Raw genomic sequence first — 13,101 nt, 5'->3', positions numbered from 1 at the left:
TTGACAGATTAGAGAAAAAAGAGGGAAAAAAGAAAAAAAAAAAGGAAATCTGAAAATTTGAAAAAATGAATACACTGAAGTAGATGAAAATGAAATGATGGAAGTAAAACAATTTGAAAACATTTACACAAAAGTAAAAAATAAAGAAAAAAATTAAAAATATTTTTAATAAAAATTTGAAATAAAAATGAAGTTTTTCTCTCTCTGTATTCAAGAAAAAGAAAACAAAAAAGAGCAAAAAAAAAAAAAAAAAGGAAAGAAAGAAAATTGAATAGTTGGACCAGGTAATAGACTGAAATACAACTGAAATTACTTCATTTTCCCCTAAAAGTCAAACTATGAAGCGCTTTATAGTCCATAAGCTAAGCAAGTGGTGAGACTTGTGTTCTTGAAGAGGGAGGTTGGCTCAGTTAGGCAGGGCTTAGTGTAAAGGCTCCATTCTCCACTAGATAGCACTGCTAGCCTACAGGGGTGGATTGTTGTGGCACTTGTAGGTGAGTATATGCATGCTCAGGAGCGGTGAAAATGGGGTCACCCAGATACCCAGTCTCTAGTATCGGAACTCTGTTCTCCCCAATTAGCAATCACGCACCTATACTTCGTCTTCAGCTTCTGTCCACTCGCCGTTTCCACGCCGTCCATGACCAGGCCCCAGGCAGCACCTCCCTCCCAAGTTTTGTCTCAGATGCAGCTGCCTTCCCCAGCCCCCCACTTCTGAGGGACTGTGGCTTTGACCCGCTCCACCCCTCTGTGAAGGGTCTCACTGAGCAACCACCGGGTGCCAGCCCGCCCCAGAAAAAGTTCACGAGACTGTAGCAGCAGCGTCTCAGGGATTATGAAAATCACAACACACATCTGGTTTCACCCCCAACAACCTTGTTCCAGCACCAGCGAATGTGGCCGTTCTCTGTGGTCTGCTGGGCCCAGGTGGCCTTACAGCCTCTACCAAATGTCCTTCCAGCAGTGGAACCGCTTCTCCCCATGTGGCCTGAGAACCTCCCAAAGAGGATTTGGAGTTTTTTAAGAAACCATCAAACCATCTTCCAAAGTGGCTGCACCATTTTGCATTCCCACCAGCACTGGATGAGAGTTCCCTTTGCTTCATATCCTCATCAGCATTTGGTGTTCAGTGCTCTGGATTTTGGCCAATCCAATAGTTTTATAGTGGTATCTCTACATTTGCATTTCCCTGATGACTTATGATATGAAGCATTTTTTCGTATGTTTATCTGCCAACTGTATATCTCTTTGGTGAGATCCCTATTAAGTCTTTGGTTCATTTTTTTAATTAGGTTGTTTTCTTATTGTTGAATTTTAAGGATTCTTTGTGTATTTTGGATAATAGTCCTTTTTTAAATGTCTTCTACAAATGTTTTCTCCCAGCTTGTCTTCACATTCTCTTGACAGGGTTTTTCACAAAGCAGAAACTTTTAATTTTAATGAAGCCCAGCTTATCAATTCATTTTTTTGAATGTATTGTCACATCTTTGGTGCTGTATCTAAAAAGTCATCACCAAACACAAGAGTCATCTAGATTTTCTCCCATGTTATCTTCTAAGAGTTCTGTGTTTCACATTTAGGTCAGTGATACATTTTGGGTTAATTTTTGTGAGACGTATAAAGTGTGTACTTAGATCCCTCCCCTCCGCCTCCTTTCTGCATGTCCATGTCCACATGAACAGCATCATTTGTTAAAAACACTATCTTCTGCTCCTTGAAGCTAGCTTTTAATGCAACACTGTGTGTAAAATATGAAAATCTTATAAAGCAGATACATTCCTATTTGCATTTCTGGGTGAAAAATGTTCAAATCCCAGACTAATATTAAGCACAAAGAATTATATGAAGAATACACAAAAAGTGTTCAGGATGAACTCATCTGAGGTTTAGAGACTGGCAGCGTCAAGAGCCAGGATCAATAAATCAAGGGAAAAAACCCTCGAGATTTCTAGGATTATCAGAGTTGGTGACATGTGTTAATACCAGGCAGCTAAAGAGTACCTCTTCTTTTCTAGGATTCCAGTTTCTACACATAAGGTATCAGAAATTTGCGATCTTCACTTTGAGTCGCCTTTCCTATTTCCTGTATCTAGTCACTGCACTGACTGTATATGAATGTCATAAGGATCTGCCATTTAATCTCATGGACTGATTACCATATATCCCAATGTATTAAAATCCCTTTCAGATACTAAAATGCCACCCTTAAATTCAGAGCATTTGCTACAATTAATATATGCAAATATCAAAGTGACCCAGAAGTAAATGCCCACATTTTACTTGTGATTTCCATCCAGAAAAAACAAAGAACCATATTCTGAATATCACCCTCAAGTTTCCCAAAGTGAAATTGCACTTCTGCTTTAACTGAAACATATGCATCTTCCTTCCTATCGGAAATGATGTGCTTAGGCCAAAAAGGAAACTTTGCTCTTTCATGAAAGTGCTTGTTACTCCTGAAAGCTACTCCCTCTTCCTGCTCCTTCCAGAGCAAGCATAGAATTATGTACTTTCCAAGTGGGAAAATGACAAGTGTAGGAGAAAAGGTTACTTTGCTAGCCAGGGAGACTATACTGAGTGAACAGACCTGAAGTGGTAACAACATGAGTAGTGGCTGCAAAATGAAACACATGAAAACTATTACAAAGGTAACATGAAATGGGAACAAGGGAATTATGTTAAGAGGTAAAGATGGTAATTTAGGCATATCTTAAGAAAGAAAAATATTTATTCATCTTTACTGCTTACAGCTGCTTTTGTAAAACTGACTAGCTGACTCTAAAATTCATATAGAAATGCAAGAGACCCAGAATAGCCAAATGTTGTAAGTGAAAAAAGTTGGGACCTCAAACTTCCTAGTTTTAAAACTTAATACAAAGCCACGGTAATCAAGACAGTATAGTGTTGGCATAAGGACAAGCATATAGATCAATGGAACAAAACTGGCAATTCATAAATAAACCTTTACATTTATGGCCAATTATTTTTGACAAGAGTGCCAAAACAATTCAATGAGGAAAGAATAATCTCTTCAACAAATGATGCTGGGACAACTGGATATCTACATGCAAAAGAATGAAGTTGGATCCCTTTTTCACACTATATACAAAAATTAACCCAAAATCAATGCTATAAAATTCTTAGGATATAGGATATGTCTTTGAGACATGGGTTAAATAATGGCTTCTTAGGACAACAAAAGCACAAACAGCAAAAGAAAAAAGATAAAATGGATCTCATCAAAATCAAAACCCTGTGCTTCAGTGGATGACTATCAAGAAAGTGAAAAGACAACCCACAAAATGAGAGAAAATACCTGCAAATCATGTATCTGATAGCAACTTGTATTCAGAACATATAATGAGCATTTATAACCCAATTAAAATGGGTAAATGATTTGAAAAGACATCTTATGAAAGATATACAAATGGCCAACAAACATGCAAAAAAGGTATTCAATACTTTAGTCATCAGGGAAATGCAAATTAAAACCCTAACAAGAGGGGCACCTGGGTGGCTCAGCTGGTTGAGCATCTGAGACTCTTGATTTTGGCTCAGATCATGATCCTAGGGTCAGGGGATCAAGCCCTGTGTCGGGTTCCATGCTAAGCATGGAGCCTGCTTAAGATTTTCTCTTTCCCCCTCCTCTACTCCTCCTTTGTGCACATGCATGCATGCACACACGCTCTCCTCTCTCTAAAATAAAAATTAAAAACCTTAAAAAGTAAATTAAAAAAATAAAACCACAAGACACCAGTTCTCCATTAGGATTGCTAAAATAAAAAAAAGACAATGACGAATGTCGGTGAGGAAGTGGAGAAACTGGATTCCTTATACACTGATAAAATTGTAAAATGTTTCAGCCACTTTGGAAAAGCTTGGCTGTTCCTCAAAAAGTTAAATACAGAATTACCATACAGCTTTATATAACTCCATACAACACCAATTCCACTCCTAGGTATGTACCCAAGAGAAAAGAAGTACACATTCACCCATGAGGTTACACATAAACATTTATAGCAGCATTATCCTTAACAGTAAAAAAGTAGAAACAAAACAAATGTCCATCAATTGATGAATGGATAAACAAAATGTGATAAATCCATACAATTGGCACAAAAAAAAAAGGAATGAACTACTCACACAAGTTACAATATGGATGAACCTTGAAAATATTATGCTAAGTGAAAAACAAAAGAAAATATTATGCTAAGTAAAAGAAGACCGTCACAAAAGACCACATAATTTATGATGCTATTCATACAACACATGCCAAATAAGCAAATCCTATGACAGAAAGTAGATTAGTGTCTGCCAGATGCTAGAAAGATGGGAAAAGAGGAGCAACTGCTATCACAGAAGATTTTTGGGGAGGTGATGAAAGTGTTCTAAAAATGGTTAGTGGTGATGGTTCACAACTCTATTAAATATAGTAAAAACCGTGGAGTGGTACACTTTTTTTTTTATTAAGTATTTATTTTTGAGAGAGAGAGAGAATGAGAGAGCACACAAGAGAGCACAGAGGGAGGGACAGACAGAGGTTGAGGGAGAGGGAGAGAAGGGGAGAGAGATCCCACAAACCATGAGATCATGACTGGACGCTTAACCGACTGAGCCACCCAGGTACCGCTGAATGGGTACACTTTAAAAAGGTAAATTTTATGTTATGTAAATTATATCTTAATAAAACTGTTATAAAAACAAAGTTTCAAGGTGTCAATGATGGAAGCAAGGAAACGTACTGACAACACATAAACAGTTCTCCAAATTATTACAAAAGAAAAAAAATATCTTAAGTCTTAGTCACAACTTTCCTAGAACATCAAAAAAAGTTTTTTCCAGATGATCACATTTACTGACAAGCAAAGCAAGAAGTATTACAGTAAGCTTGTTCTTTAGAATACATCAGTATGGTATAATTGTATTAAAAATAGAAGTTATGTTATGATGACCAGAGCAATCTACCACTTGAGGAAAAAATAAAAATCATCCCAATATACAATTTTTTTAAGGCTAATTCAAAGAATTAAAGAGACTCACACTACCTTGGATATCTCAATTTTCTACCTTTGCTCAATGAAATTAAATGAAGAGAAAATTTCAAGACAGATATTCTACAAGTGTAACCATTATGCTCCCTAATTTAGGAGTTCCTACAATTGAACTACTAAAAGGAAACAAAATTAAACATTCTAATCTTTCAAAATTAGTCAGTTTGCTAATGCAAACCAGAAACACTACAGAATCACATGTTGCACCACTCTAAGTTACTACACTATTACCTAAAAAATGAAAAGTTCAGAAAAAGAACTAAAGGTATTGGCTTTGTGAACATGGCACGTTTTATGAGGCCTGATTTGAAATAACGTGGTCACCTATTCGTCACAGTGTGGGACACTCATTATACTTATTACTACTTAAAAGGGCTAGAAAGGAAACTTTTTTGGTGATGGTCAACAGGTGCCATTCACTGAATACTCAATTTATTTAAGTCATAATTTTAAAACCTTCACACCCTCCATGTCACTTCATTTAATCCTTACAGCAATGTGAGGGGTAGGAATTACCACTCATTTCACAGAAAAGAAACAGAAACATCAACATCTTGGTTTGACCACGCAAGCTACTAAAAAATGTCACTGCCTCTCTCAAGGAAAAGGTAAGATCAAATCCAATTTTCAAAATTCATTATAGGCCTAAAGAAAGGTTACAAAAAGCACTACTAGCATATTCTCTCTTGACAGTCAAATGGACATGAAAATAGAGCGATCACACACAGGCTATAAAGTTGTGAAGTTAATACTCTGCCACTACCATATAATTAACTGACAGCATCTAAGGAGGTAGATAGATGGTCTGTTTTCCTTTTAACTGGTACTTTTAATTCTTACCAATTTCTTCCCAACACAGAAGCAGAAAACCAGATATGTCAAGAGAAAAAAAGAACAATAATGTATTCTAAGTGTAGCATTTGCATTTAAAATATGCACATATATTTTTCAGAAGAGAAGGACTAAATGGCATAACTGAGCTGTGTGGTACTACTCAAGATATTGAAAGTCATGTTTAAAATGATACTTCATAGATGCACAGAAAAATAAAACCAACAGAAATACTTACTTTCCTCTCCATGAATGTTTTGTTGTGTAGAAACATGCCAAATCCTTATTTTCCCTAATCATGTTCATTGTGTGCTGATACCTAGAAGATAAAAATATGGCTGAATTTAGTACGGTTATCCCTCGAGTTTTTCCTGAATCTCACTACCATACTGTCAAAGCCTGCCATATGGTACTAATTTTAAGGCACAACTTATTCTACAAGTCCATAAGGTTTAAAGGGACAGGTACTGGTCTGTTCCCCTCTCTGTCACACACTTTAGCACACCATATTGTGACTGTCTGCTCCCCTCCACTACACTGGGTTTCTTAAGGACAAAAATTGCCCTCAACATCCCAAGAATAGAGAATCTAATAAAAAATGTTAAAGTAAATGAATCTTTAAATCTCACATTACCAAACAATGCCTTGGCACAATACAAGCACCTAAAAATGTGTGCCAGGTGTCCGATCAATTCCAAAAAGTTTTTGCTGAGCTAAGTGCCAGCCATTCTGCTATCATTGTCACTTTAAAGGAGACCCACTCTAAATACGATTTAAGTTAAAAATAACATTTTCATTAAAGAAATAATCCATATCCATAGTAAAAACAACAAAAAAAAAAAACCTAAAGTGCTCACAAAGTAAATCCTAGCATCCAAAGCTAATCATCCTAGCCTCCCTTCTAATTAGAATAGGGTTTTTTAAACAAAATTGTGATTGTCAATTGTACTGCTTAAGCCTGTTTTCACACAATATTAACCTTCTTCTATGGAATTAAAATTTTTAAAGTCTACATGCTATTCCATTGTATGAATTTAGTATAACAATGCTACTCAAAGTGTAACTGCAAACATCAAGCCAATTACAGAAACTGACAGTTAAGGGTTTAGAAACTTTTATAGCAATTTGGTGTGTGGACTCCTCTGGCTGAAGAGTTACATAGACCAAACAGTTCAGGACTCTCAAACTTGTGTGATAAACCACACGGTAATAGCTTCCTACCAGCCATATGCACAGGGACCATGTTACATGCAATATTTAAAAATTAGTTTATTGACCATAACCCAGAAGTATATAAAATCCAGACTACTTATTTCATGAGAAAATTTAAATTTAGCTAATTGTACAGGATAAGTCGGTAGAATTGTTAACTAATGAAAGGCTGATAAATTTTGAAAATGCTACATAATTTGCTTCATATTGCATAAAAGTTAAAAATGAACATGGTCAGGCACCTCGATGGCTTGGTCAGTTAAGCGTCTGGCTCTTGATTTCGGCTCTGGTCATGATCTCACAGTTTGTGGGTTTGAGCTCCATGTCGGGCTCTGAGCTGACAGTGGGGAGCCTGTAGGATTCTCCCTCCCTCTCTCTCTGCCCCCTCTGCTTGCTCTCTCTCAAAATAAATAAATAAACTTTTAAAAAAATGAATATGGTCATTTATTTCATCTTTTGTGACTTATCTCTCCTTACCTTTAATTAGAAACGCATTTTTAAAAAAATTAAAAATACTGGATACATACCAAAGTGTCAATGCACACTGAATCATTAGAATCATGGTTCACTTCAACTCTCTTTATATCTTTATACACTGGTCTAATGTGTTTTTTTTTTTTAATCAGCAAGTATTATTTTCATAATTTTAACAAAACCGTTTTCATTCAAAAACATTTTTGCAATAGCTTTTTGAGATATAATTCACACACCATAAAATTCACCCTTTTTGGGGCGCCTGGGTGGCGCAGTGGGTTAAGCGTCCGACTTCAGCCAGGTCACGATCTCGCGGTCCGTGAGTTCGAGCCCCGCGTCAGGCTCTGGGCTGATGGCTCAGAGCCCGGAGCCTGTTTCCGATTCTGTGTCTCCCTCTCTCTCTGCCCCTCCCCCGTTCATGCTCTGTCTCTCTCTCTGTCCCAAAAATAAATAAACGTTGAAAAAAAAAAAAAATTAAAAAAAAAAATTCACCCTTTTTAAGTGTACAAGTCAGGGGTTTTTAGTATATTCAGAGTTCTACAACCAAGGCTGTTTTTAAAACATTTTTATCACCCCAAAAAGAAACCCTGTTAGCAGTTAGCAGTCACTTCTCATTTCCACTCACTCCCAGCACCTGGCAACCACTAATCTACCTTTTGTCACTATGACTTTGCCTATTTTAAACATCTCATATAAATGTAACCATACAAAATGCAGTCTCTGTGACTGCCTTCTTTCATCTAGCATGACATTTTCAAAGTTCATCCACATTCTGGCATGGATTAGTTTCCTTCTATTGTAGAGATATACCACATTTTGTTTATTCATCAGTTGATGGACAGTTGTGTTGTTTCTACTTTTTGACTATTATGAATCATGCTGCTATGAACATTTGTGTGAACAGTTATTTCTCTTGAGTACATATACCTGCAGGGCAAAAACATTTTAAAAGACACCTCTATTTTGAAACTGCTTTCTTCACTCCTACTACTTGCTTTTGTATTAGCAAACTGGCAAGGTCCTCTACATTCTATGTAGGACACTCTGCCTCTAGATACCTATATGGCTCACACCTCCTTCTAATCTGTGTGCTAATGTCAGTTTTGTTTTGCCTTTTTTTTTTTTTTTTTTTTTTTTTTTAAGAGAGAGAGGGTGTGCACACCTGCATGCAAGCAGGGCAGGGGCAGAAGGAGAGGAAGGGAGAGACAGAGAAAAATCTCAAGTAAGCTCCACACCCAGCACAGGGCTCTATCTCATGACCATGAGGATCATGACCGGAATTGAAATCAAGAGTTGGATGCTCAACTGACTGAGCCACCCAGGCGCCCCAGATGTCAATTCTGTAATAAAGCCTACCCTAACCATCCTGTTATAAATTATAATCATTCTCCTCATTTCACACTTTAAATCCTTCTGATTCCTGTTCATTTTTCCTCTATGGCAACTTTAATAGTCTAATATGCAACTTATTAAATTTATTATTTAATCCTGCTACCATATCCAGACAGAAGCGTTTTTGTGTGTTAAGCTCATTATACACACACACATATACACACATACACATATGTGTGCGTACAGATGTATGTATATATATGTGTGTATATATATGTGTGTGTGTGTGTGTGTGTGTATATATATATATATAAAAAAACCTCAGAGCCTATAAGAGTGCCTGACACAAAACAGGTTCTCATTAAGTATTTGAGTGAATGAATGACATACAGCAACCCCGTGGGAAACTCTGATATCCATTTCAAGTTGATGTTCTAACAAGTACTCCTAAATAAAGTTTTGCCAAACCTGCAAAAGCATCAACTCATGCTCTGAGGAATCAGAGAATCACAAGTAACAGCAAGGTTAGGGAAACCTTTACTGTTACCAGAGAGGAAATTACAGTCAACTGACATCTTCCTACTAGTGTGTATGGAGACAGCTAAATATAGTCCTGACAGTTGGTGTGTTTTGTTGGTTTTTTTCCTGCATCGTGTATCTGGGATGAAACAGCCAACGAAGACTTAGTAAACCAGCAAACATTTCCTCAGCCTTCTAAATCATTTGCAGTAAATGATACTGATGAAAAGAAACTCAGATAGGATCTCCGATAAAGTACCAAAATAGTGAAAAATACAGGTCTAGAGATATTCTCTTTCCCTTATACACTACGACTGAAGACTGGAATAAGGAAATAAAAAAGAAGACAGAAAAGATGATGGCTGATATTAAAGAGTGGAGTTTGGATTCCTAGAGTCCTAAGTTAAGATATCTGAATGTCAGACTCTGTACCAAGGGCCTACCTTAGGAAAAGTGACAAAAGAAAATGTATTTGAGTGAAGGGTGACTGATATCATTAAGGGACTTTAAATTTAAAATGGAAGTGAGAGAAAAATAATAGACTTTAAAATGATAACCCCCAATGCCTGGGTGGCTCAGTTGGTTAAGCATCCAACTTTGGCTCAAGTCAAGATCTCATGACTTGTGAATTCGAACCTTGCATCGGGCTCTGTGCTGACAGCTTGGAGCCTGAAGCCTGGAGCCTGCTTCGGATTCTGTGTCTCCCTCACTCTCTGCCCCTCCCCCACTCATTCTTTCTTTCTCTCTCAAAAATAAACACTAAAAAAATTTTAATGAAAGGGGTGCCTTAGGTGGCTCAGTAAGTTGAGCATCCAACTTTGGCTGAAGTCATAATCTCATGGCTCATGAGTTTGAGCCTCACGTGGGCCTGTGCTGACAGCTTGGGGCCTAGAGCCTGCTTTGGATTCTGTGTATGTCTCTCTCTCTCTGCCTCCCCCACTCGTGCTCTGTCTCTCAAAAATAAATAAAAACATAAAAATTTTTAATTTAATAAAAAAAAAATGACAGCCCCCCCCCCCAAAAACTCAGAGCATGACCCAGAAAAAAAAAAAAAAAACAAGCAACAAAAAAACCTTAAGAATGATTTCATAAGTATTGCTGACTTGGGGGGAATATGTAACTCAAACAGATCTTTTAGGAGAGGAATTAAAACAAGTTTACATCAAGAAGGTTTATCTACAACTTTCTGGAGACATATGAACTTGATAGTGATGAAAGTGATGAGATACCTAAGTAGTCACCTCAATCCAGAGAGTTCTTAGGTTAGGATAGATGAAAGGAAAAAGGGAGAGAAGACCTAACATATTAATATAAAAGTAAACTACTGGAAGATATACAAATGGCCAACAGGTATATGAAAAGATGTTCAATGTCACTATCAGAGAAATGCAACTCAAAAGTATGAGATTTCAACTCACACCTGTTACAATGGCTATTATCAGAACAAACTCCAAAGACAATTTTAGCAAGGATGTAATGAAACTGAACTTTTATACACTGTTGGTGGAAATGTAAAATGGTGTAGGCAGTATGAAAAATAGTATGGAAGTTTCTAAAAAATTTAAAATAGAACTACCAAAGGATCCATGATTCAAACTTCCAGGTATTTATCCAAAAGAACTGAAATTAAAATTAGCATCTTGAAGAGCCAACACTCCCATGTTCATTGTAGCATTACTTGTAAAAGCCAAGATGTGGAAACAACCTTAAGTCTATCAACAGGTGAATGGATTAAGAAAATGTGGCATACACAAACAATGGGATATTATTCAGCCTTGAAAAAGAAGGAAATCCTGCAATATATGACATGAGTGAATTCTGGGGGACATTATGCTAAGTGAAGTCAGTCACAGCAGGACAAATACTGCATGACTCCACGCAGTATCATGAGTTATCTAAACTAGTCAAATTCTTAGACACAACCAGGAAATGGAGCGTGGGAGAAATGGGGAGGTGCTAATCAATGGGTATAAAGTTTCAGTTATGCGAGATGATTAAATTCTAGAGATCTGCTGTACAGCATGGTGCCTACAGTTAACAATACAGTACCATACAGTTAGAAATCTGTTATGAGGACAGATCTCATGTTAAGTGTTCTTACCACGATAAAATTTAAGAAAATTTTAAACTACTGATCACCTGACCTGACAGAAGAAATACTGATGTAGATAACTATGCTGACAGAAAAATACAATGTAAGATTTTAAAAGTACTCATCTCTCTGGACGTCAGAAGTTCCTATGGCCAAAATCAGCACACCTGACCATTATCTCTAATATTTCAGGAAGCAATAAGTGATAACTGCTTTAATCCTGAGTAACAACCACCAAAAAAGGCTAGTAAAATGAAGTGCCCTTTATAAAAGATAATTACTCTCTGTCTCTAAAAAGCTTGCTTTAGCCATGTGAAATATATATAGGCAGAGGTATATCTGAGAGGTAAGAGAGGGAGGAGACACTCACCTAAGTAGCCAAGTCAACCCCAGAAATAATTGAATAATTCAATGCTATTTATTACTAGTGTCTGCATAGCCTCATAATGGAAATCAGGATAATGCTTTTCTGAGCCCTCAGTAAAGATTATACTGAAATTGGGGAGGCATGGTGACCCTAATAAAAAGATTTAGAACACGTCCTGAAATTATGCAAAACCTGGGTTTACTGCGTATTCCTTATGCTTTAGTGAGCCAGGCCCTATGCATTTATCTACCTCATTTTGTCCTCTACCACGGTACAGGTAGGATGATCCCCATTTTATTGACAAGAAAACTGAGTTAGAGAATTTATATCACTTCCCCAAGGTCACACAGCTGGTAAATTAGTAGTTAGGCCAGACTTTGGACTCAATCTGCTTAACTCTACACTCCATGTATTTAACCTCAATAATAATACCTTCCCTCAAGTTTAGGAAATCAAAATAAATTCATTCTGACCATGTAATTACAGATGTATCATTTGACAGCACATTCCAGGATTAACTTACAACAAGTTCCAATTATTATCTTCACACAATTTCAAACAATAAAACAAACTACCATACTCAACACAGGACAAAATAAATAAAAGAAAAAGGAAGGCTCCAAGGCTGAAATACTCTACCATCTAAAAATAAACTTTCAAAAATTTCTGCCTATAGATAAGCTTTAAAAACACTTTTTAAACAAAGGGTTCAAGACGAACATAAGATGACAGAAATCTGCTACCAATATATGATTCCACGATAGTCTTTAAGGAGCTCAAAAATATTCTTTTAACTAACACTGAACTTTTAAAATAGCCAGATTAGGGGCACCTGGGTGGCTCAGCCGGTCGGGCGTCTGACTTCAGCTCAGGTCATATTCTCATGGTTCTTGGTTTGAGCCCCGTGTTGGGCTCTGTGCTGACAGCTCAGAGCCTGGAGCCTGCTTCGGATTCTGTGTCTCCCTCTCTCTGGCCCTCCCCCACTCACGCTCTCTCTCTCTCTCTCTCTCTCTCTAAAATAAATAAACATTAAAAAAAAATATAGCCAGATTAATGAGATCTGAGGCTAGGACCTACTTTCCAACAGCATAATATTAATCTCCAAATTTTCAAGTCAATCTATTTTATATTCTCCATAAAGCCTCAATCACTTTGTGACACAGTCATTTCATCTAATGAAGGCAACTGGTCTGGAAACAGCACTCTTTCAGACCATGAGGATA

At 37.0% G+C, this 13,101-nt stretch overlaps 1 protein-coding gene across 3 annotated transcripts in view; it reads right to left on the bottom strand.

The window, feature by feature from the left end:
- Positions 1-13,101, bottom strand: part of DNAJC13 (DnaJ heat shock protein family (Hsp40) member C13) — a 126,535-nt gene that overhangs the window by 100,620 nt on the left and 12,814 nt on the right. For all 3 annotated transcript variants that reach the window (XR_015239973.1, XM_025912916.2, XM_025912915.2), the window contains exon 2: positions 6,121-6,201. Coding sequence is in view for 2 of the 3 variants with exons in the window: in XM_025912916.2 (XP_025768701.1) it covers positions 6,121-6,188 (68 nt within the window). In the remaining variant the exon portion in view is untranslated. The remainder of the gene's footprint in view (positions 1-6,120; positions 6,202-13,101) is intronic.

This window comes from Puma concolor, chromosome C2 (genome assembly GCF_028749965.1).
Source record: "Puma concolor isolate L17-30 chromosome C2, mPumCon1.1.hap2, whole genome shotgun sequence".
NCBI classification, from domain to species: Eukaryota; Metazoa; Chordata; class Mammalia; order Carnivora; family Felidae; genus Puma; species Puma concolor.
Note: the sequence above shows the minus strand (reverse complement) of the source record. Positions and strands in the feature narration are given on the sequence as shown.